The sequence below is a fragment of the Anser cygnoides genome, chromosome 4 (genome assembly GCF_040182565.1).
Source record: "Anser cygnoides isolate HZ-2024a breed goose chromosome 4, Taihu_goose_T2T_genome, whole genome shotgun sequence".
Taxonomy (NCBI): domain Eukaryota; kingdom Metazoa; phylum Chordata; class Aves; order Anseriformes; family Anatidae; genus Anser; species Anser cygnoides.
In genome coordinates, this window is record NC_089876.1 from 29,174,833 (window position 1) to 29,199,921 (window position 25,089).

General features: G+C 36.2%; 2 protein-coding genes across 16 annotated transcripts in view; one reads left to right on the forward strand and one right to left on the reverse strand.

Annotated features, from left to right (window-relative positions):
* LOC106030796 (uncharacterized) overlaps window positions 1-159 on the reverse strand; it is a 59,753-nt gene extending 59,594 nt beyond the window's left edge. For all 5 annotated transcript variants that reach the window (XR_010831056.1, XR_010831055.1, XR_010831057.1 and 2 more), the window contains exon 1: window positions 25-159. The gene's annotated coding sequence lies outside the window, so the exon portion shown is untranslated. The remainder of the gene's footprint in view (window positions 1-24) is intronic.
* EXOC1 (exocyst complex component 1) lies at window positions 89-25,074 on the forward strand. Of its 11 annotated transcripts, none has more exons than XM_048074437.2 (21): window positions 89-228; window positions 2,937-3,070; window positions 3,945-4,075; window positions 4,797-4,956; window positions 5,833-5,853; window positions 6,596-6,783; window positions 7,702-7,929; window positions 8,179-8,311; window positions 8,500-8,609; window positions 9,137-9,190; window positions 11,779-11,928; window positions 13,297-13,402; window positions 16,485-16,529; window positions 17,701-17,864; window positions 18,358-18,468; window positions 18,941-19,017; window positions 19,592-19,820; window positions 20,985-21,168; window positions 22,875-23,074; window positions 23,404-23,598; window positions 24,432-25,074. In XM_048074437.2, the coding sequence occupies exons 2-21, from the start codon at window positions 2,947-2,949 to the stop codon at window positions 24,582-24,584; spliced, it is 2,763 nt and encodes a 920-aa protein (XP_047930394.2). In that variant the 5' UTR covers window positions 89-228; window positions 2,937-2,946; the 3' UTR covers window positions 24,585-25,074. The 11 variants fall into 11 exon arrangements, with proteins under 11 accessions (XP_047930394.2, XP_047930391.2, XP_047930399.2 ...); XM_048074434.2 differs by having other exon boundaries at window positions 169-281; XM_048074440.2 differs by lacking the exon at window positions 89-228 and adding an exon at window positions 340-358.
* Window positions 25,075-25,089: the final 15 nt, after the last annotated feature.

Sequence of the window (25,089 nt, forward strand, 5' to 3'; positions counted from 1 at the left end):
CCTCACGGAGCTGAGCCAGCCCACCTGCGGGCCAGCCGAGGCACCCAGACACACCACAGAGCTCCAGGACCGCCCTCTAGCACCAGGCCCGCCCGGAGGGAGGCGGTGCAGCGCCGGCCCGCTCCCCGCTCCCTACTCGGCCCTGCCCGTTCCGCTGCTGCTAGGATCACATGAGAGGAAGCGGCGGAGGTGCCGCCGCCTTCCCGTTCCCCTTCTTCTCCAGCCCTGGTGAGGCACCGTCGGCCTCTTCCCCTCCGCTCCGCCCGGGGCCTTGGGCTCGGGTAGGAGCCGCGGCGGGAGCGGGGCGTCGCGGTCGCGGCCGCCTCCTGGCGCCGGGGGCGGGTGGGCTGCCGCTGCTGTAAGCCAGCCCTTGGCGTTTACACAACCCCCCCGTTAGGGTTTTGCTGTTAAACGGCCGCTCAGTAGTATCTACGCAACCCCCCCGTTAGGGTTTTTGTGTCAAATGGCTGGTCGTTTGGTCCTATGGAGTCTTTATCGTGTATTTCCTGGGCTGGCTCCCTCAGTGGGGTGGTGGTGTCTTGGATAGGTTTCTTGTAAGAGAGGAGTTGTTTCTAACGTGTCTGGGGAAGAAATGCAGCAGTGTTGGAAGGGATTTATTAGGCTGGCTTACAGTTATCTTAAAGCATTTTTTTTGAGGAAGCAGCTTTATCTCCAGCTCCTCACCTTTAGTTCTGGGGTCATTTGGGATGCCCCATCCCTGGAGGCGTTCAAGGCCAGGCTGGATGGGGCTTCGGGCAGCCTGGTCTGGTGGGAGGTGTCCCTGCCTATGGCAGGGGGGTGGAACCAGGTGATCCTTAAAACAACCCCATCCAACCCAAATCATGCAGCGATTTGTGTATGAAGAACACAGTGATGCGCTTGCTTCTGACCCATCGTGAGAGTTTTGACTGAGGGTTGAATTTACAATGCAGGTTGGACTATGTGTCGGAGTAAGTCTTTGAGCTCAGGTTTATTGTCTTCTGTTTTATGGGTGAGGTGTATTCTTCACAGCCCCGACAGCTTGTGTTGGCATTGAAACGGGAGAGTTAGCGGGTTGCAGCAATCTGAATGTGGTTTAGACCAGAAGGTAAAACCTAAATTGGGAAGGAAAGGTGGTATGGGTAAAATGGGTCAGGTTGTCAGTGCTTCCTGTGCTCGTCTTAGGCACCTGCTGCAGAATAACAGAAGCACGTCCTGATGCAATTTGGAAACAGAAGCTAGGCCTAGCATTGGATGAAGGGTGAGGAAGGCTGTTGGATAACTGCTAACAATGGAGTGTTACACAGGGGTGTCGTGTAAACAGCATTGCTTTGAGTGCTCTGAGCTCTGTACGCTTGGCAGAATTAATTGCAGCTTGGTAGATTGACCTTTGTTTTCCCAAAGCCTTTGGATTAGTGATCTTCAAATTCTTTAAGCTGAGATGTGGTGGGCAGCGGAGCTCAGGCATCATGGGTCATAAAAGACTAAAAGCAAAATCGGTGCCTTTTCTGTTTCACGTGCTGAGGGAACTCTTTTTGTTCGTTGGGTGTTTGTTACAGAAAGCAACCCATGTATTTCCAACAGGAAAACACAACCTAGAATTTAGCTCCACATATTGTTTCAGCATCAGGCTGTGATCAGGCAGCGCAGCATGTGATGTATATTGATCATGTTTGTAGCACTCCGTAGAATTTTAAGGCGCAAGTTGAGAGTAATATTGGAGCTCCTCTACTGAAATAAAAACACTGAACCATGATGTCTGTGTGTTGCTCTTCTTAGTCAATCTAGAGCAATCTCTGTAGCGTGAGGACCTCTTCTGAATCTGGTAAATACTATTAATCCCTTAATTTTAGGGAGTTTTTTTCTTTTTAGCTTATTATCCCTGTCACCCCATTTTTTTAGAATTTTGTGGGGTTTAGACCATACTTTGCTGGAGAACCAGGTGATTATGCTGAAAGTCTCTTTCAGAAATTTGTGACTTTCTCAGGATTTTATTCTTGTATACTGCACGGTTAGTTTAGTGTTATTTTACCTCTGCAAATCCTGCAAAGTGCTCCCTCCCCCCAAATCTTTCTACCTTCTTGTCTGCCCTTTTACATCCCCCAAATCACCTGAAAGCCATATTCTTAATGAGGAGAAAAAACTAGTGAGCAAACTGTAAGGTGCTGTTAGGAAAGTTCCTGTGCTGTTAATGGCAACGCACCTCACACGTGCAGTCTGATGGCCTGGTTTTGTATGTGACTACATCATTGATTTTAAAGCTGCATCTGCCACTGTACAAGAAGATGTAAAGGGCAGTCCCTGATGACCTTCCTTCTGCAGTCTCCTGTGTGCACTGCTACAGGCTGTGAGAATGAATATATGATGTCTGTTCGGTATCTTTAAGCAGAAGTCTTTGTTTTCTAGCATTTGTTTGTAGAGTAGGAGGTTCAAGGTCACCGCCTGATTCCTGGAAGAAATCTCTTGATTTATTCCTAGGCATACATATTTTCTTTCTCTTTTAATGAAATATGCTTTTGCTCCCTTGCTAGATGAAAAACTCCGTAAATAAAGACCAAATTCCATTTCCATTTCTGAGCTCTGTCTATGTACCAAACAAAAGGTTGCAAACAAGTCAAACATAATGGCAAGCTAGTCATAATGGGTTTACAGTGTTTTCAAATCAAACTTTCTACCAGCTACAAAGATGCATTTTGTTCTTCTACGTTACTGTAACAATTCACTAACCCTCCTGAGGATAAAGAGGAGTAAGAACAGCCTGTCACATTTAATAGCATGTGCTAGCTGGGGAGAACAGTGAAACAGGTCTTTGCAAAACATTTTAAAAAACAACAAAAAAGAAACCCTTAGCCCTGTTTCTAGATGTGCAGAGATCTGTTTCCATAGATGTTTTGCGTGTTAAACAATTTGTGTGTTAAATGTCCCTGAATGTATTATGACTTCTTAAAATCTTTCAGTTGAGAGAAAATGACTGCAATCAAGCATGCTTTACAGAGGGATATTTTCACTCCCAACGATGAACGCTTATTGAGCATTGTGAACGTATGCAAAGCAGGCAAAAAGAAGAGAAACTGCTTTTTGTGTGCAACAGGTATGTAATACCACATCATATTTTTTGTTTTCACCAGTTTTTTTTATTATTCAGTTGAATTTCTCTTAGGTTTATTTACAATAAATTATGATATTAATTCTTGCCCATATGAGACAAGTGTTTCCGTTTCTAATGGAGAATATCAGTTGTAGCTTATACGTGCATTATCACTTCTTTTAAGAAACAAAACTCTTGTACTTTTACATCTAGATCTCTAATTTGGGATGAAAGATACAAATTTATTTGTGTGGCACTGGTGGGCTTTTGAAACAGGCTTTATCTAGTGCTCAGAAGGGGGATTTAGTAGACGTGTGCTGATCAACCTAAATAAGACGCAAAAAGGAATGCCAGTTAGAGTTCAAGGCAGAGGGCTGTGGAAAGGCATAGGAACTGAACTGAGTTGTGATGTTCTTTTGAGTATGTGTATTTTATTATATATTATTATATATAGCTGGTGCTTTGGTCCAATCCATCAATGAATTATCCTGCTAGTTGTTTTTTTGTTTTGTTTTTGTTTTTTTTTTGTTTTTGTTTTTGTTTTAACTGAGGAATCACAGATTTTTTTTTTATTTGGATGGTAATCTCCAATGACTCTTGTGCTGTCAGTTATGTGGCCATAGTCCTGCTATATCAAACACCTGTAAACTGGGTTCAGTACTTCAGGAGCTGTATAAAGATGCACATGTAGATGACTGAGATTTCAACTGAGCTGTAGATATTGTGGATGAAACCTGTTTCAAGGAGTATCTTTTCATCTAATAAAAATTATCAAATCTCCCCTACAAATAACTCATTTCAGAAGTTGAAATATAGCAGAAACAGATATTAAAGTAGTTTGTACATTTTTAAATTACTCTTGTACTTCATTTTACAGTGACAACAGAACGACCAGTGCAAGTAAATGTGGTGAAAGTGAAAAAATCTGACAAGGGTGATTTCTACAAAAGGCAGACTGCATGGGCACTTCGAGATCTTGCTGTTGTCGATGCCAAAGATGCTGTTAAAGTATGTGCAACTTTGTAGAGTGCCTAGAATATGATCGTAACACCCTTTTATCAAATTACAGGCCATGCTGAGTTCTCAAGCATCTGTAGAAAGGAAAACATTTATTTTAATCAAATGTTACCAAAGCTGTGTCTCATCAAGGAATAAATCTAGTTGAAAAACTTCCTATAGTAGCTTTTTACCTAGAACCGTTAAAGTACCAAATAATCTTTTCTATCCTGTTTTGTGGTGTTGAATACTATCTCATATATATATATGATAAAGATATAATACTGTGTGTGTGTGTGTTCATAGTCTTCTTCCCTTGCCTGCTCCCCTAAGTCTCCTTGGTTGTGTTGTGTATGTTGTCAGTAATTCCAGCTACCATTTTTGTCATCAGAAGGCTAACACAAGGCATTAGACGTTTTGGGGTCAGTGTCTCGGGACAGACGGCTCTCTCAAATGTTTCTTGAAACTGTCACAGATCTCTACAACGTTATTGTTGCATCATTTGCCTTGACAAAATACTATATTCATAGCATAAATTTTGCTTTTTCACTTCCAGTGTTTTAGCTTTTTCATTAAGGCACATCAGGGTGCCAGTATCAGTGCCTCAGCTGAAGGTTGTCATTTGTGTAATTTCATTTTATTCTACCATCTCAGTAAGTAAATGATTTTCTGAGCTGCAGAGATTATTTATTCATTTAACTGTTAAGCCTGTAACGTATCATGTCTTTTGCAGGAAAATCCTGAATTTGATTTGCATTTTGACAAAGTGTACAAATGGGTTGCAAGCAGCACAGTGGAAAAGAACACTTTCATTTCATGTATCTGGAAACTCAATCAGAGATATCTTAGGAAAAAAATTGACTTTACCAATGTCAGTTCACAACTTTTGGAAGGTAAGTTTCTGCAACTGCATGTTCAGCATAAAGTTGAGTAATTACTGATGTAAAGTAGATGTGCTAAAAAGAACCAAAATCCTAACCCTGACTTCTTTTTTTCCGATTCAATTTCATAGTTTTAAAGTCTTCAGATAAATAAGGTAACTAGATAACAGATTTTTATTGGAAAATTAGGTAACAGAAATCTGTTAACTGAGTCAAAATATTTTATTAATGAAATTCTAAATATTGATACATTTATTGTATTCCTAAGGTATTTTCTTTCTGAACAAAATAAAATCTACCTGCAGGATTTGGTAGGTCTAAATGAGTAATAAATCTGCTTTTGTTCTGGTTCTCACTTGCCATGAATTACAAAGATGCTTTAAAAAGTGATACTTCAATAGCATTCTAACGTTTAGATGAGGTTTTTCATCTGGTTTCGAGTTTATATGTGGTGAATTGTGTTAAATTCAGCTGGATCCATTACAGCTGACTGACTGGATGCTAAGAAGGCTTAACATCTTGTTTGCTCATGTTGTATTAAATATTTTTACATTCCCATTATCTTTTAATAGTTAAAACCTACTAGTAAAGTCTAGTGAGTAGATGTATCTTACATCTGTCAGAAGTGGCTAAATCGTAGGTTGTTATTAAATACTAGAGTGGTTTGAGCAGAAGAACTTGAAATAGAAGTGTAGAAACAGAGGGTAGAGTTTCTGTATTTTGGTGGTGACTGAAACTGTTTTTAACTGACCTCTAACTTTTCAAGTTCTTACAATGTTAAGACATACATACTTACTGCCACTTAAAAATACACACACTGTTCATGCTTTGCCTGCTAACATTCTCTGCTTCCTTTCCTCTGCTTTTCCATACCTTTTAATTCTTCAGAACTACCTAAAGTTGCAGAAGGTGCGTAACACCTTTTTCCTTTATTCTGCTTTGTAAGCAATTTGTCTCAAATAATATGCTTTTTCTGTTTCTCTTTTTTGTAAATAGGGCCTTAAATAGCTTACAAAGTTGCTAGAGATGAGACGTCTCAAGTGTTGTAAATAGCTTCTGCATGGACTACACTAACATTCTGTAAATTGCTTTTCAGTCACTGACTGGCTTTTTGAATTAAATGCTGCAATGAGAAATCAATTCTGAAAAAACACTGTTATGTAATTCTTATTTAGCTCAGTACTCGTTTCGCTATTGTGAAACTTGAGCATCAAGACAAGTTTTGTTTTATTTAATTATGTATTTCTTAAGTTCTTTAGTATGTGTACTTTATGCTCTGTCTACTAAAATGGGGACTTTAACTTCTACCAGTCTTCTGCTAACAATTCTAGAATAATATTGTAGTAAGTTCTGATGCTGATTACCAGTGTGAGAGGTGAATGAACAGAGACGGTATGTCCCTTTGTACATGCAATAGAAGAAGTTGACCTTTTTTTTTTTTTATGTTGCATAATTTGGAAAGCATCACTGTAACTAGTTCTGGAAATCATGAAACCCATGGAAGACTTGATAAAAGTGTGTACACGTAGCAGATGCTCTTTATGAAAGTGATTCACTTACTTACATAGTTGAACTTAAAAACATTTTAAGAGTATTTAAGCTGACTTTTCTGCTCTTGGTAATGTTCTATTATTTCCTTTATCTATGCAAGAATCAGTTCCAAGTGGAGAGAATCAAAGTGTAGCAGGAGGTGATGAAGAGGCTGTGGATGAATACCAGGAATTAAATGCAAGAGAGGAACAGGATATTGAAATAATGATGGAAGGGTGTGAATATGCTATCTCTAATGCTGAAGCCTTTGCAGAGAAGCTGTCTAGAGAGCTACAAGTGCTAGATGGGGTAAACATTTCTTCTAATGTATGGTGTTAGCATATTGAGTTGTTTTCATTGATACTGACTACGCTGTGTTCTTTGGAAAGGTAGTTATCATGTTCTGCTTTGTATTTAAATATATCTGCTCCTAAGCTGAACTACATCCTGTCTGTTACCAGCTTTTAAAGATCTTATTCTGGAGCGAATTTTAGGCTTTCAAAAAAGGAGGCATTCTGAATGTATGGTTTATGAAGGTGGAGGTACAAGGAGAGAGAGTAGAGTCATTCATATTTATGTCAGTAGATGTGAACTTTTATGCCTAAAATATTACCCTCATTGTAATTAGGAACTTGGTTTAATCTGATAACATTGCAGTATTGAGATCTCTGTGTAACAGTACCATAATCTTTGCTATTCTGCTTCTTAAAACAGACCAACACTCCAGAGGTCACTTAAGGAGAAAAAAAAAAAAAAAGAGGAGATGTAGGGGATGAAACAGTCTTGAGAAAATGGTGTACAAACTCCTCAAATTGCCAAGATGTATGGTTTTTCTTACACTTTGAAAATGGCTGTTACAGAGATCATTGTTCTTGAAACAAAAAATGCAACCTTATCACCTAAGCTCTTTTTCTGCAAATAAATGTTTCAAGATAGTAGGGGTTATTACTGGATTTTTATTTTTGTGCATTTAATTTAATTTAATTCTAAGAACTTGATGAAAGTTTTGGTTTTGTATCTTTCCTTTATAAAATAAGGAAGCGTCATAGAATGAGAGACTGCTGTGTTCAAGTAACACTATAAATGAGAAGTACTGTAAGCTTATATTGCTTTGTCTCTTTCATCAAGCATTTTGAAAAGTGTCCTTGTGACAGTAATGGAGATACAAAATGCTTTTGAGATACAAAGAATGTTTCTTAAAATCTTATGGCTTAATTTTCTGTACAGGCAAATATCCAGTCAATTATGGCCTCAGAGAAACAGGTGAATATCTTGATGAAGTTGCTGGATGAAGCTCTAAAGGAAGTTGACCAAATTGAGATAAAATTGAGCAGTTATGAAGAAATGCTTCAGAGTGTAAAAGAGCAAATGGATCAGATTTCAGAAAGTAACCACCTAATCCATCTCAGCAACACCAATAATGTGAAGCTGCTGTCAGAGATAGAGTTCTTAGTGGTAAGCATTTTTATGGTCTTTAGTATCACTATTCGCATTGGGTATACATTTTTTCCAGGTTATTACCCTCTATGGTAACCATGTATGAAGTTTGTTTATAACAATGACAGTTTATTTTTCAGTTTTATTATTGCACTAATGTCAGTAAATTTTTATAGTATTGGATTTGCATTATCATTCTTGGTTCATCAGAGTAGCAAGCTGTAACCTTCTTTTGGCTTATGGATGGTACTATCCATTATTTTGTAGAATCACATGGATTTGGCTAAAGGTCATATAAAAGCCCTTCAGGAGGGAGATCTGACATCTTCTCGAGGCATTGAGGCCTGCACTAACGCAGCGGATGCCCTTCTGCAGTGTATGAATGTAGCTCTTCGTCCAGGTATTGTTTTTGTTAGACTACAGTCTAAAATACCAAATTTGTTACGGTAGTGCTTCCATTTTATGTGCCTTTCCGATCAGACTCAAATGCTGCTTCCATACACTGAAGGAACTGTGATTAGTGGTCCTTCTGGTGCCCACGTACAATATGTTACTGTATGTTTTGAACTGTGTTCTCTTTGTTTTTAGGACACGATATGCTTCATGCAGTCAAACAGCAACAGCAGCGGTTTAGTGACTTGCGTGAGCAATTTGCACGGAGACTTGCCAGTCATTTGAACAGTGTATTTGTTCAGCAGGTATTATTTCTTACTATTTTATAAAATTTTTGATCCCAAACTCCTCCTGAAAAGAAAAGCAATCAAACTATAATTAAGCATTTTCTGCAATCTAACTGGTAATTGAATGTACTGCTAGAGGCACTTCAAGCAGAGGAATTACTAAACATTCCAAACTGTAGCGACTAGAGGAATCTCTTATTTAAATAAACAAATAAATAAATTCTCCGTAGAGAGTTTGCTGTCCTAATTGAGCAAATCATGTGATATATGAACATATATTTTAGTTGTGAGGCTTGATTAATTGAGAGGGGGGAAAAAAAGCATTGAGTTTAAAGGATCTTAGGGACTGAGAAGATCAGAGTTCTTGCTCTCTGAACTTCAATGGCTGTAGAAAAAGACATATAGAAGTAAGAATTTTAAACCTTGTTTTTTGAGCCTTAACTTGAAATATTCAGAGATCACTGTCCTGAGTTTGGTTTCCTAAAGACTAGATGTCTTTCTTTAGCATCAATCTTTTTATTGCTGTATTTTTTATCTCCAATTAGTTTACTCAGACCCTCCTTCAACTCTATAACAAGCCCTACTATCTTTCAGTTCCAGTGAGTACATCAGGTTTGATACAAGCTTTTCCAACTAATTTTTTTGAGCTTGACTTACCAAACTAGCAGCTGCATCTTTGGCTTTACAAATAAGAAATCCTTATTGGTTGCAGAACATAAGACTTGCATCCCTTCTCAATTCCAGTATTTCCATCACCTCTCAAGCTTTGTTGATCTGCTTGTTCGACAACATTCCTCTGATCTATCTACAGAGTTTGCAACGAGACACAGATTTAGATGTATGCTGGAAAAAATATTTTCAGAAAATTGTAATATCTGTGCAACTATACAGATTCTACGGTTGTGTTAAACTGTAATATTTGTAAATAAAAAGATAACTCATTTTTTATACATAGTACAGTAAATGTTTTAGAAGTCCTTGGTTTTTTTTATATATTAGTTGGGTATACAGGACATGGAATAGAGTTATGCCGGATAATGGCATTTGCGGATACAAGCCTGTTTTTATGGCAGAGAAGCATTTCCTACATTTTCTTTGCTTTGCAGAAGAATTTGAGTTCTCCAGCATGTTAAAATTTCTGTCTTTAGCTTCTGTTCTTGGGAAGGTGTGCTTCTCCTATTACTTGTGTTTTGAAAAACTGAACACAGGCCATCTCTTCTGGCCTCTAAATGAGCAAGTGAGAATTGGCCTACATAAGTGCAGTCATAAACAAAGTTTGAATATTGGAATCACATGTCAAAGTGGCTGTTTAATGCAATGCCTTTTCTGATGTTCTGTGTTGAGGATTTTATTATTAAAAATGGTAAGAGATTCTTATTGCTATGTAATACTATGTGTATTAGATGAAATACTTTTAAAGAGACTTCTCAGTGCTATTGAGAATGAGTAACATTGCAAATTTGCAGTTTGATATTAATTCTGATACTAACTGTGGCCTCATGTTGGCTTTTGTATAAACTCACCCTCTGAAAAGTTGTGGCCTACTGGTAGCTGCCTGGGATTAATCAGCAGGTAAAAATACAGCCTCACTGCAAGATTAAGCAGGAAGAGTTCATTAACTGTGGTACATGAGCCTCTGCATTAGGCTTTCTGTGGAGATTAAAGAAAAAAGAAAGTGTATGTACCTCATTTTGAGGTATGGATTCAAGCGTTGCAGGTATAACAGATTTCTGTGTTATCTTACTTAAAATGATATGGTTCTGTTAGGCCGATGAACAGATTGTTCTGAACTGCTGAGCTAGTTCTCAGTCCCATATTTTTGGAAAGGAACTGGAATACTTTAACATCTGAAGAGTGTGCATTGTTTAGAATGTTTATTTGAGAAAAAAAAAGTACTGAAGGAGAAATCTAAAGACACATTTCTAAATTGAAATGGCAAATTAAGATAGGTTGTACAAGCAGCTGCTAATACAAGCGAGACATACTTTGACTCAGATTTCAGTAGATGAAAAAACAAAGTTTCACCAACATGTTAACTTAAATATATTAGTTTAGAAGTATAAAATTGTTCTTTTTTATAAACTTATGTAGTATAAACCTGTAATATATACTTGAAAAATTAGGAATAATTTGTCTGACCTTTCTAAAACACCTGTATATTATTATGCTACAGTAACCAGAGATTAATTGGGCAATCTTTTTGTGTTGTTAGGGCATAGATTAATACTTAAGATCAAGTTCTGTTGCTGTATTCCTTACAAGCCTGGTTTAAAAAAAAGGTTTTTCAGAAGATGTTAAAGCCATTTTGACATTAAGCCCTCTGCTCTAACACTGAGCAAATGTATGAGCATTCTGCTACGTGGCTGAACTGCAGCGTCATCTTGCTTCTTGAATTGCACAGGAAGCTTGTGACTTCAAGCACATGAAAGCGTAAATAAGCCAGATATTACGTTGTTCAAGGAATACGATGTAATCTTCATTTAAAGGATATTATGTTTTTCAGGAGATAGCCTAGAGAAAAGGAGGAGTGTAAACTTAGTAGCTTGCTGTTAAGTGGATTGTTTTATGCTGCATGTCCTAAATTGCTTAACTCTAGTGTATGGTTACTGAAAGCATGTGTGTGAGTGCAGGAGACCAAGTGATAGAATATGTGCCAACTGATCTTTTTAAGATACAGCTCAAGTGGTTTGAACTTCATCAGATTTTCAGAGGAGCATAAAGCTTATAATTAACACCCAGGTCACCTGTTCATCAATTTGAAGTGTCTTACAGTATATGGGAATAAGAGCCTAAGAAGAAGTAGCTATGGTTTTTTGTAATTTTTAGAGAAACCTTGTAATAACCTTGGATTTTTTTCAAAAACAGTTGAACACTTGTCATTAAATCTTCACTGAGGTATACCTTGCATTCTTGTGCAAAAATATGCCAAGTTGACTCACTCTGAAGGCAGTGCTGTAAACTGCAAGAGCCTTGCAATGAACGAGCTTACTAAGATGCATTGTCTTCCAAACTCAGTGTTTGCATTATGTTAGATATCTCTTTAGTCTAGGTCTGTAGACACTTTTTCTATGTAAGATATTTTGATGCTTTTCTATTTGTATGAATTTGTCTATTTGGTCAAGTTTTTGAGGAAACTTCTTGTATGTATAGCGTTTCCTGATTTATTTTAATACTATTTCTTATCAAGGGTCACGATCAGAGTTCTACTCTTGCCCAGCACTCTGTTGAATTGACGTTACCCAATCACCATCCATTTCACAGAGATTTACTTCGATATGCAAAACTCATGGAGTGGCTTAAGAACACAGATTATGGAAAATATGAAGGGCTAACAAAGGTACGTGAAGTGCTTAAATGATGCTACAGAATTTACATAATGGACTATTTTTGAGAGTCAAAAGAATTGTTTGTATCTGTGTGCATATTCTTTTAATATTCCTTTATTAAATTTAACTCACTGATCTTCTCTTTGGAATAGGAAACTTCATTTTTGGTCTCTGTTGTGTCCTGGTTTTTTTTTTGTTGTTTTCAAGATACTATCTATGTCTCTGTTCTGAAGGATGACGTGAAGTAAAGGTTAATATATTAAAGTCATATTAACCTTTACTTGAAACAAGTTTACCATTTTACAATCTAGTATTAAAAATTAAGTTACTTTTATGTTGATGTGCTTGTTTACCCTTATGATGTTTTTATTTCGGCAAACTTCAATCTCTTCATTTCAGCCCTCATTTTCTTCATTTCACTTGACTATCAAACTTCAGAGGTCTCTTTTAACGCAGATCAAATAAAAACGTTTTGGCTTTGTATATGTGTAATTAACTGTCTTGCTTAAAACTGACATGAAGTGGAAGAAAAAGTTTGAATAGAAGTTGGGACAGTTGTTCCATAACAGAACAAATCTTTTTTTGAAGTACTACCATTCCTAAATCTCAGCCATGGAAGATTTTAAATTGGAGTCCTAAAATGGCTTTTAAACACTTATTCTTTTGCAAATGTTAAATGGCTGACGCCTTTGAGGTGGTCTTCAATAAATCTTTTTTTTTTTTTAGTGTGTGTGCTAAGTAACAAAATTCTGAGATAAACAAGGGAAGAAAGATCTTCGGTGATTTTTGTTCATGAATAAAAAATTATAACCTTTGTACTAAAAATCTAAACAAGTGATAATTTGCAACTTCTTTCAGTCATTGTGCCAATTGTCTTCTTAAAATTCAAGCTTATTTTTGGCAGTGTTGCAGACAAATTAATTTGGGATTCATTGAATCTTGTAGTAAGCACACAAGTAAGCTTCTGCATCCCATAGTTTTCAGGCATTTTGTTTTCCTGCTGAAGGTGTAATTAAGGACACCATATTCAGGAAGAGGTGAGACTGTGAACAACGGTGCTGAATTCCCTCCATTCTAATCCTGAATTCAATTCCATAATGCTGTCACCTGTAATCCTATTTGTATGTATCACATTGTAAATGTTTCCTTATGGAGGAGGAGTAGTGGTTTTTGGTGCTCAATGGACCCACTAAGAAAATGAATAAAACCTACTCAAATGTCATGAATACATTTTTATGCATGTTACATACATATATACAAATACATTGTGAAACAGTTCACTGTTACTTATTTACATGCTGTTTCTGAGATCTATTTAACTGTAATCAAAATAAGTCAGTATGTGTACCTGTTAACTAACTTTACATTTTTAATTTAAGAATTACATGGATTATTTATCGCGACTGTATGAAAGGGAAATAAAAGATTTCTTTGAAGTTGCCAAGATCAAGATGACAGGCACAACCAAAGAAGGAAAAAAGTTTGGTAAGCTTCCAGGAGGCGTCTATCTTTCTTTGAATTTTATTATTTGTCTATAAAAACACTCATCATAACACCTACATCAGTTTTTTAATGGTCTAAAACCGCTCACTTTTGGCAAGGTGAAAGTTGGGTAAAAATATGATTGACAAGACTTCTGACTTCCCCAAGGCCAAAGTAGCACAACTGAAATACAGTGAAATTCAATTGGGTTTTGACGAAGCTACTCTTAATGCCAGCTCTGTGTGAGGAAACTTGAGATTTGCTTTGTAGTCTGAGAGTAGATACACTTGGTTAACTTGTAGACCTTCCCATTTAAGGGAGTTGGTATTACTGATAGGAGTAAAATGTCTAGTATGAGTATGGAAGTAAAGCTTTCAAATAAATAACCTGAATAGTTAGAAAGCTACAGTTATATAGGAATATTTATATTTTGGGTATTCTGTATTTTCAAGTACACTGTTTCAAAATGTTTAGGGTATTTGTCATAGTTTACCAGTTTCCAAATTCTAAATTCCAAATTCTAAATTCTAAGTGAGGTGCAGCTTGAACTTGTACATTCTGTCATACCTGTTTTGGGTTCTGTTCATGGTGGAGAGCAGAAAAAGGGAATGAGAGTAAGGAAGCAGGAGAGTGTTGAGGCTTTGATTAAAAGGAAGGGGAAGCAGGAAGGATTAGTATGTTCAAGCTGTTGGATGTGGAGAGCAGGTGGTGCTGTAACGTGTGATTGTCAGAACAGTTAAATTCCTAAATCTTGATAAGCTATCTTACTGGAAGAACAAAATACTTTATCATAATATAAACTGACTTAAAACATTATATCCTGGCAATTCATTTGTGATCTGCGTTTGTGATGAGACAGTTTTTGTAGCAATTATATTCCTGATATCTGTAAGTGTTGTGATGTTACGTTTTGGAGAAAGAGGTCCTCCAATTAACCAGTGTAATTGCTGCACTTCCAGAAGGCTTCTGCTGTGTGTTTGTGTGAGCTCCAAGCATGTTTGCACAGGGTAGTCTACGAGGAAAGTAGCAAAGAATTTTTGACCGCTTCTGTTCATTTGATTTTTCTTGTCAAGTTAGTTTTCAATCATACAAAAAGTATGTTTATGTTTGAGTTTTGCTGGTGACTGGTTTACATACAAAACTTGACCCAGGTCTGCAGTCTTCTGCAAATCGGTAGGCACCAATTACAAAGCCAAGACTGGAAGAAGTGAGGATGCTCCCAGAATTCGTAATATCATGAATGGTAATTAGGCCATTAAGTAATTGTTATCAGTGACTATGTCATGAGGCCGCAAGAAAATTTGCCAGTGAATTAGATCAAGAAAACTTCACTCCTCAGTACTAATCATGTTCTTATTAGTACCATTTACAAAGCAGGGAAAGTAAATTATGTACGTTTAAAAATCTATTATGGTTTCACTTTATTTTAATATCAAATTGTGTGTTTTTTATAACAGTTTATAACGATACGTAATTTCAAAGGCTTCTATGTTGAAGGTAGTGATTGTAATGCTACCGGTTGCACTAATTCAAAATATATCACTTCTTAGTAGTAAACTTATTTAAGAAATAGCGTAGGTGCATAATGCTACAGTTGTACTCAGACGCTGAGGATGACCTGTTTCCGAGCTGTGTTGGTGTTTGTTCCTGCCTTTTTTTGTGCTTTGGGAATAGCACTGCTATATGAATGCCTCAAACGCAGCGGGGATGCTGGGAGAATTCTGGCATTCTATGCTAGTGCAAGGTTCTTTGTCTGCATTTTTATGGCAAAAAAAATAATCACATTCACACTTGTCTTCAGTAGTCTTTTTTTTCTTTTGAAGACTTTGATACTTAAATACCATAAAATCAAGTGTGGGAAAGAGTGCTACTGCTGTCGTATGTCTATACGACGTGGCTTCTTGAAGGCCACTCTGATGCTTCTGATTGTCCAATCTTTGCCTGTAGGTTCTCTGCATTTTGTAATACAGTCCCATGCATTTGGAAATTGAGGACTGTGAAGAAGTGGGACAAATGCGGGGCAGGTGCATATGCTTAACATATCTGCCATAAACCTCTTTATTCCAAAACTGCACAAAACCCAAGATTTAAAAACTAGGCTGGAATTAAATTGGAGTTTGACATTAGAATTGTCAGTGGTGGTGGCTACTTGAAAACATTTGGTATTTAAGACATGTTTGTGGCATTTAGAAGTATTTACTCATTCTATTACAGTAGGTTCTGCTTGCCTGCTCCATTCTGGGGGCCTTGTAGCATCCATCCTCATCAAGATCTTCTTAATACCACATATCGCTTTTACTGTATGTATGCGAATGCCTTTTACTGGTTAGGTATTCTGTATGTACCACAAACGTAAGGAAACTTTACCATGCCCGTTTATTCAAAATTTCACATCGAAGTCCACTTGCAGAAATTGGTTTATTCTGCACAAACCAGGAAAAAAAAAAGGAATCTTTTAATTTTTTTACTACAAATTCATTGTTTTCATCCTTTCCAAATTTGCAGTCATCAGTTTTTGATGCAGCATGAATACGGATCATATTCTTTATGTAAACATCCTGATTTGCTAACAACAGAAGTGGTTAGCCAGTCTTACTGTTAATACAAATAATTTTGTAGTATTGTTTTTGTGTTTTTTTCTTAAATTTAAGAGGTGAAAAATATCTGACTCAGTACAAAGCTACATAAATGCATTTAAATTTCTTCATGAATAGTATCGATATGATTGGTCTTGGAACCTGAGTCTTTTGCAATATTAACTCTTATAAATAAACCCCTAATTAATGGACTTCTCAATTTGTGAGAACTTAAATACGTGTTACTAAAAACGTTCTTTAATCACACTATATAGGAAAAAAGTGAAGTTTAATACCGAAAAACTTACTGTTTTCCATGTAGCTTAGATTCTCAATTTCTAGAATAGTACCTCTCTAACTAAATGTGTTTGCAATGTAGTTACTTGCTGCTTATAGTTCTCTGCATGTTTCTTTCCAGTTAGAGCTTAACTTGCATCTTGTGCATGGTTTGTGCAAACTGCATTTTAACTTGTCTTTGTCTTTGATGCTTGCAACCTAATCCATCCCAGCTACACTGCCTCGAAAAGAAAGTGCTGTCAAACAGGAAACTGAGAGTGAGTATAACTAGTTGCATTAGTTGGTATTGTCAATGCATGTGTGTCAATATAAAGATGTAGCACTGCATCATGGAAAATCAACCTAACATGAAAGCATTTTGTTCAGAACGAAATAAGCATTAGCAGAATCATTGTTTTTGCAAGGCAAAAGTGAAGTACAGCAAAAATTGCCCAACATAGAAGTTGAGAAGTTTTGCAGGTAAAGGCAACATCTGTTACTTTTCCCATGCTAGTAGTTGATCTAAAAAAAAAAAAAAGTTTGTGCCTGAGAGCTTGCTTGTCTTAGTTTTCCAACTCTTCTAGAAGGTTGAGATAACAGCTTTTATTAGATATATAGACTTTGTCTTGTTTGTGCCCTTAGACCTGGGCAGTTACGTCAAGATACCAATATAGCAATTAAATTAAATGTGCAGGATTGCTTTTAAGTGCCTTTATGGTTGAGATGTGAGAAGTTTACATGTGGGTCAAATACAGGTGACTTCTTGTGGTGTTTTTTTTATTTTTGATTTCTGACTTACTCCATCCTGTTTCAACATATCTGAAAATTTCAAACAAAAAGAAATAAAAATGCACCTCACCTATGTGAAGGCCACAGAATATCAGGAAGAAATGTCTGAATGTTAGTTATGATCAAAGGGATGGGGGTAGCAGCAGAGTTCACCTGGGATTGTACATCAGGCAAAGTATACCTATGTAGCCAAAAGGACATTAACAGTAGAAAGATCAAGTTCAAGATGGATGGTGTCTATAAAACTTTTTATTATTCCCCTCTTTTGGATTAATTCCACTTCTTATGGTGGCCTTTGTCCAAAGCATATATTCACAAAGATCGTAGCTGATCTTTGCTTTCAAGGACAATATTTATCCTAGTGTTCCTTTATTTGACAATTTTGTGCCTTTTATACCCTTTTCATAATTTTACAATGTGGGCTTATATATCTGCATTGTACTCAACTTTGAAACTTGAAGTACTTCAGTTACTTTTTAATGAGGAAAAAGTTGGTTTATAGCAAAAGCATTTTCAGCTTAGATGAAAAGTGAGTTTGTTTTTTTTTTTTTAATGTACAAGATCAAAAGTTGCTAGTGGCCCTACATTCTGTAATGAACCTGTTCTTGAGTATTTTATTCTACTTTTGCATCCCTCTTTCATGATTTCTGTATTTAACAGGTCTTCATGGAAGCTCTGGAAAATTGACTGGGTCTACTTCTAGCCTAAATAAACTCTCTGTTCAGAGTTCAGGAAATCGTAGATCTCAGTCATCCTCACTGTTGGATATGGGAAATATGTCTGCCTCTGATCTTGATGTGGCTGACAGAACAAAATTTGATAAGGTAAAACAATAGTGTTGCTTAGGAATCCTACTAAATTTTGGATTAGAACTGTCTTGCATATCCTTCTCAAGTATAAAAAAAGTACATGTTTTTGGAGTAAGGGGGAAAGGAATGGCTCTCCCTCGGAATGAGAGATTAAAAAATAATTTTCATGTTCTCCATTAATTCTTTTGGTGGAAACAAGTATTTTTATTCTACTCTCTTCAAATCATTGGTCTTCTTGTTTGTCTGTTTTCTGGGAGGAAATATTATATGCCTGTATAAGAAAGAAATGAATGTTGTTGAGAAAACAAGAAAAGAATGTTGTTGAAGATGCAGGTAACGCTTCTGAAGATTAAAATCTGAACTGTTTGCATTTCTATTACGTAGAAATCAGCCTTCTAAACCTTACTGAAGATGGACAGTGAAATCCTAGGCAATAAACAATTAAAATGAGTATTTCTAGCTGTTCAGAATATTCAATGTGTTGATTAAAATATTTGTTTGTCTTTAGATTTTTGAGCAAGTTCTAAGTGAACTGGAGCCTCTGTGTCTGGCCGAACAGGACTTCATTAGTAAATTTTTCAAACTACAGCAACATCAGGGCATACCAGGATCGACAACGGTATGACTCTCTTGCTTCAGTGACAGAACTTAAATGCTGAACAAGCCTTGTGAGGCCTGTTTAAAATATAACTTTGGAATTTATCTGGCAATTATGTGATCCGGGTGATCAGTGATTTTTTTTTTTCTCTATTAGCTGGCAGAATCTTTGGTTTTTTGGCTCACCGATAGAAAATCTATTAAAAAAGAAGAAAGAACCGAAACTGTTTCTTTTGCCATTGCATTGTTTTCTCATAAGCGCACACTAAGCATGCTGTTTCATGATATTACGTAGGAAGGCAATGGGAAGTAATTGTATACAGCATTGAGAAGCATGACCAGAGATCCTCTACCAGAACCCTGCAAACCATTGTATTTGCTTTGAAAAAAAATACCTGATGATTGTACTGTTTTTGTCAGACATGCTTATCAGTTAAATATAGAATTTGAGATAAACTTTCAGCTTCCTGTATATACACATTTTGTTCTTACAGAATGAAGCGGAGGAAATGGATGGGGGAAATCTATCTCGTTCATACCCTTCTGGTGTTCCACAAACAATATCATCTGAGTATGTGCTGATGTTGTTTATTCTTAGTTCACATGTAGGCTTAAGAACTTCTTTGGAGTATAAAACTTTTTTCTCTATATTAAATTTTTCCCTTCTAGTGAAAATCAATAGTGAACTCTGAATTTGTAACTAGACACTTAATATGTCAGCAAATATTAAAAATAATAATAATTTTACATATAGAATTAATGTTTCTGTCTACAGTAGAATAAAGATGTGTAATTTCAAAGTGAAACTAGGTTTTATAATATGTAAAATAAGCTTTGCGAACTATGCTTAGCAAAATTATGAATTTAAGTGTGTGGCAGCTTCTACACAGGAAGTATTTTGTTGGAGTATCTCGTACCTGTGACATGTGTTTTTTGTTTGTTTTTTTTTTTTGTTTTGTTTGTTTTTTTACTGTGAGGCGTTGGCATTTTATCCTTCACTTAGCAGCATTCTGAAAATCATGAGACTTGTTGGATGAAAATTGGACTTGGATCCAGTAAATTTATCCTAAAAATATGTATCAAAGAACATGTAAAATAGCCCAGTAAACTGTCAGAGTAATATTTCTCTTGTGCATTTTTACTAGGAAGGACATGATCCGACAAATGATGACAAAAATATTTCGTTGTATTGAGCCTGAGCTGAATAATCTTATAGCGCTGGGGGACAAGATTGATAGCTTTAATTCCCTTTATATGTTAGTTAAGATGAGTCATCATGTATGGACAGCACAAAATGTGGACCCAGCTTCCTTTCTCAGCACAACACTTGGAAATGTTTTGGTGACTGTCAAAAGGAACTTTGATAAATGCATTGTAAGTTCTTTAGTTATTGTGATTTAAGTTAACTATAATAGTATAGGAAGCCCACTTCTATCGTGTTTGATTTTGCATTTTTATAGTTAGACTTTTTGCTATAATTTGAAATGAAAATGAGTAACTTCACTGCTATTATATTGGCCAATTTTTTTTAAAAAAAGATTAATTGGTGGTTGTGGTTTTTTCCCCCTCTCCATTCCACTTTTCTTGAATAATTAGCTATTTGTAAGAAATATGACCACTCATTCTTAAGATCTTACTTCTGTGAGCTAGATGACTGTTTTAGTTGTTTTAAACTTGTAATCTTACTGAAGTCAGTCAAGTAAAATATAGCTCTCTGGCTTTTTCTTATTTAAAAAAAAAAACAAACAACCAAACCCTCATGGGCTTAGGCTCACAAGGGAAAAGCAAAACCTACATCATTTGCCAAATAGACATCTCTTCCACGTATTCAGCTATCTTTATCTTATCTAAACCAGTTTTTTGTTGAATATTAAAGTGGCAAATCTTTTGGCAGTAGGAGAGACAGCTTCTACTGTCAAGGAAATTTGCCTTTGTTAATACAACGTGACCATTATATGAAATATGGCAAGTTTAGTGAAAATGTTTGTTGGTATAACTAGTTTTTTTAAATTGTTATAAATGTAATTTGACTCTAGGCCAGTGTAACAAGACTTGTCATTCATGATCAGCTTAATGCTTAAAATATTTTGAAACTGACTCTTTTGGATTATACTCAGAAATAAAATTTCAGTAGAAGATCAGTAAAGCTTTCTGTGGCAAAATGAATTGCTTGCTCAGTTGATTCTGAAAAGCAAAGTTCCTTGTTTTAGATTGTGGAATGAAAATCCAACTATCAGTTGCTAATTGCTTCTGGTGGATAAGTAGTCATCTTTTCTTAATACTAAGTAAGCAAGCAAAGGAACATAAAAGCCAGAAGATCTTACTTGCCCATCTTCCTTTTTCCTTCAGTTATTTCTTGTAGCAAACCTGTGAGGATAAGAAGGGAGGAAAACTCAGATTAAAAGATAATGATTTCCCTGTTTGAATAAATGTTAACTTTTTCAGTGTCGGCATTTTTTTGTTCTTTTGCTAGTTGTTACAGGGTCTGGAGTTGTATACTAGAGGCTAACATCTGTTTTTTTTTGTTTTAAATTTAAGAGTAATCAAATGAAACAGATGGATGAAGTAAAAATCTCAAAGAAGAGTAAAGTTGGGATCCTTCCATTTGTTGCTGAATTTGAAGAGTTTGCAGCCCTTGCTGAATCAATTTTCAAAAACGCAGAACGACGAGGAGATCTAGATAAAGCTTACATAAAACTTATTAGAGCTGTTTTTGTCAGTGGTAGGTGTTTGAGGTGGTCATAATTACTAAAATAATTATTTTCTCTTATATATATATTGCTCCAGTTAACCAATAATGTTATTTTTTAAGACCCTTTATTGCAAACCACGTGACCAACACTATGCTGACATTTTGGTTATCTCTATTATCAGTAGGAGAACAAGTGTAAACCTTCTGATATAATGTACTCTTTAAAAGCAGACTAGGTATTTCCCTTTGTGCCTATTTGCGGAGTAACTTAGTTGTGAGGGGGGAAGTGGTTAAGGGCTCTGGAAGGAGAGAGGAGCAATGCTACGCGCCCAGGTACTCTACATGCCTAGTCTGAAGTGGTTTCCTGCCTCTTCTGCCCCAGTGTAGCTTAAGTGAGGAGATAAGTCTGGGTGGAATCTCTTTCATTTGGACCTAGTGCTGTTCATCTTCACAGCCTTCACAGTTGTCTAATTCAGTCCTAATGCAGCCTTGAGTTCTGGCTATGAATTTGACCCTTTCTTGGCAGATGAGGTCCTTTGTGTCCTAGCCTTACAGAGCAGAATGTCTTTCTAGTCCTCCCGAGTTTTCCTACTCCAGTCCAGAAAACCGGAACGCTCTTGTTCTGCTGTTGTTGTTTATTATTAAAAAAAAAAAAAAAAAAGCCAGGGTGGGGGGTAAGAGAAATGCACGGAACTCCAGAAAAAATGTCATTACCTTTTAAAATGGGGGAGAAACCTCTCTATGCTGATTTATCTACATACTTTGAAACAACTCCAGCCATAGCACTTCCCAGCCACTGAGATTTACCTCTTCTTTAGGGGGAGGTTGAGAAGGAGGAGAGATTAGTGGTAAATAAGCATATAATATGGGACAACCAAAACTGGCAGGGGCAGACTTTTCCTATTTGGCACTTCAGTGATCTCACTGAAATGAATTGGTGATCTATGTTGATACTTGGGTGCCCAAGAGCACGTTTTATAAAAGATCATCTTTTGTGGTGGGCACCGTTTTTGGTAGTATCAGCAAAACAATTAGCAGATGGATGGGCATAGAGATTTAATTGTATTCTTGGTTGTGGGAGTACTCTTCCAGCCTGCTTTAGATGTAGTAAGGAGGAGATGGGTAAAATTTCTTTCATCCGCCCGGGGGTTTTTGTGGGGTTAAAAAGTAAGAGACCTATATAAAGGTCCATCCATTTTTATTACCAAGTTTAGAAAGCAACAGTAATTCTGTCCACAAAACTGATAAGATAAGCAAAAAAATAAAAAAAGAGAAGTAGATAAAGAAAGAAAGGAGGGGAAAAAAATTGTTGGAGTTGTTACTGAAGAATTTTACTTTAGCAAAGAGGGGAGTGAGCATTTTTTTTAATAGATATGTCACATTAAATTTATAAAGGATAATGAAAGCATGCTTAACAAAAGCCTCCCCAGAATGTGGTGGTAGTTTATCAGTTATGTAAGTGACCATATGTAGTCTCTATTTTATGTCTGTTGATAAGTGATTTATTTTTTTTTGCGTATAAATTACATAGCCTTAGGGCCTGTAGATATCCAGAACTACTTTTGAAGGCACTCAAATATTTGTTTATTTTGTGACTGCTATGGTAGTAATTCATACAAATGGTTATATTTCAGATAAAATCCAAAATTCCTGTTCTGGCAATGTTACGGTTATCAGTTATATTTTTCTGAATTTGGTTGCTCTTTTAGTATTTTAAGTATTTTGCTTCCTTTCAGTTGAGAAAGTAGCTAATGAAAGCCAGAAAACACCCAGAGATGTGGTCATGATGGAGAATTTCCATCATATTTTTGCAACACTTTCTCGACTGAAAATTTCTTGTCTTGAGGCTGAGAAGAAAGAAGCCAAACAGAAATACACCGATCATCTTCAGTCTTATGTCATCTACTCGCTTGGACAGCCTCTTGAGAAATTAAATGTAAGTATGTTTGAGTTTAGCTATATAGTTTTAAATAATATGGAGTATCAACACTTCCTCTTAGGTGCTTAGTCTGTAATGTCTGGTATTTTTGTCACTGCATCTATAATAATCACCATCTTACTATTTTAGACTCGAGCACGGCTGCCAAGAGTACCTTACTTTTCTCCTCACTTTTTTTTTCCTTCTCCAAAACCATTTGTTTAAGACACAACTGGTGTATGGTCAGTACTATACATTGCCTTGAAAAATCTGGTTATTTTCATCCAAAAATGTGCTTTCCCAGGCTGTGGTCTATGATAATCATTAATACTATTATTATTTTTTAGCATTTCTTTGAAGGTGTCGAAGCTCGTGTGGCCCAAGGTATACGAGAAGAAGAAGTAAGCTATCAACTGGCTTTTAATAAACAAGAGCTTCGTAAAGTCATAAAGGAATATCCTGGTAAGGAAGTCAAGAAGGGATTGGATAATCTTTACAAGAAGGTAGACAAACATCTCTGTGAAGAAGAAAATTTACTTCAGGTAAACTAAATCATAGTTTAAAAACATCTTGTATTGTTTACAGAAAGACTTTTATTGTCTTTTACTTATATACTCTGTGAGACACACCTAGTTTCAGCAAAATTCTGAAAACCCTTGAATTTTGAGCTGAGACTTTTTTTTTGATAATCCTGCTCTGATTCTGTTTGGTGTAACGAATTCATTTGAACTATGATTGGTAGGGAGAGATTTCTGGAAGAAGGTTCCTTTATGATTCCCAAGCTCTCCATTAGTGAGTGATCTCTATTCCGCAAAATACACTGGAGTAGAAAGAAATAAATTTAAATGAACTGTTAACCTGATATGAAACTTAGCTTGTACACTATAGCAGAATATGCTTTCAGTTAGACCTTTTCTGGTGGTATATTACTGAGGTCTTTTAGTACATTCTGTAAACTTTCTCACTGGGCTATAAGAAAAGGAGATTTAAGAGTTAAGCATACACTAAGAGCTTTTTAAAGCCTGAATGTGAATTAGTAACACTAGTCTAGTTTGGAGTGTTCTCTTTAAAGACAAAAACAATACCTATTTTAGGCATTCCTTCTAAATACATAAACACACCTTCTCATCTTCATTTTCTGCTTTGCTCTGTAGATTTGGTGGTAGCGATGTAAATATTAAAGACTTGTAAGTAACTTAATGGGTAAAAATCTTCAACCATTTTTTTTAATGCAGCAACTTTACTGAACTTTGCTTTTGACAAGCTTTAGTTTCAAATGACACATCAACTGAGAATAAATTAATGAGCCTATGTCTTGTAGTTCACATTTAGCGTGCCAGTTGACATTTCCTAAAGTTTGCCTTTTTTTTGGCAGGTTGTGTGGCATTCTATGCAAGATGAGTTTATACGACAGTACAAGCACTTTGAAGGGCTGATAGCTCGCTGCTATCCTGGATCAGGAATCACTATGGAATTCACTATACAGGATATTTTAGACTACTGCTCCAGTATTGCACAGTCTCATTAAGTGAAAAAGAAGCTAGCAAAGTTTGTGCCTGTGTTATAAGGGAATCAAACACTATAACTGCTGTTTGTTTTTAAAAGGTGGATTTCCGTATGTATGCATAACTAATTGTCATATACATCATGTCAGTCTCCTGCTTCAACAATCTTTCAGGGCAAAATGAAACGTTTGGTAATTTGTTGCTCTTCAACTGCCTTGAAGTACCATTTGAAAGCATTAATTCTGTGAAACACTTTGGATATAGTTTTTCCCCTCCCTTAATGTTCAGATACTGTTATTTATAAGCTTTTTTTTTTTCTTTGAAAGCACCAAGCACTACCTTTGTAGTACACAAAAGGGGTACTACTCTCTTCACTAATGTTGTGCATCTTGGGAATTATGTTGGCATTAAAGACTACCACACCGTTTTCCCTTCTGTACTGCAGAAGGTATTCATGTTCTGAGATATAACGTGGTCGTGGCTATAACTCTCAATTAAACTGTGTTCATCATATGCTTTATTTATGTG

Coding starts and splice junctions, on each gene's coding strand:
- EXOC1 (XM_048074437.2), top strand. CDS start 2,947: ATGACTGCAATCAAGCATGCTTTACAGAGGGATATTTTCACTCCCAAC. Junction 21,169..22,874: donor TAGAGCTGTTTTTGTCAGTG/GTAGGTGTTTGA, acceptor GCTTCCTTTCAG/TTGAGAAAGTAGCTAATGAA. Junction 23,599..24,431: donor AAGAAGAAAATTTACTTCAG/GTAAACTAAATC, acceptor TTTTTTTGGCAG/GTTGTGTGGCATTCTATGCA.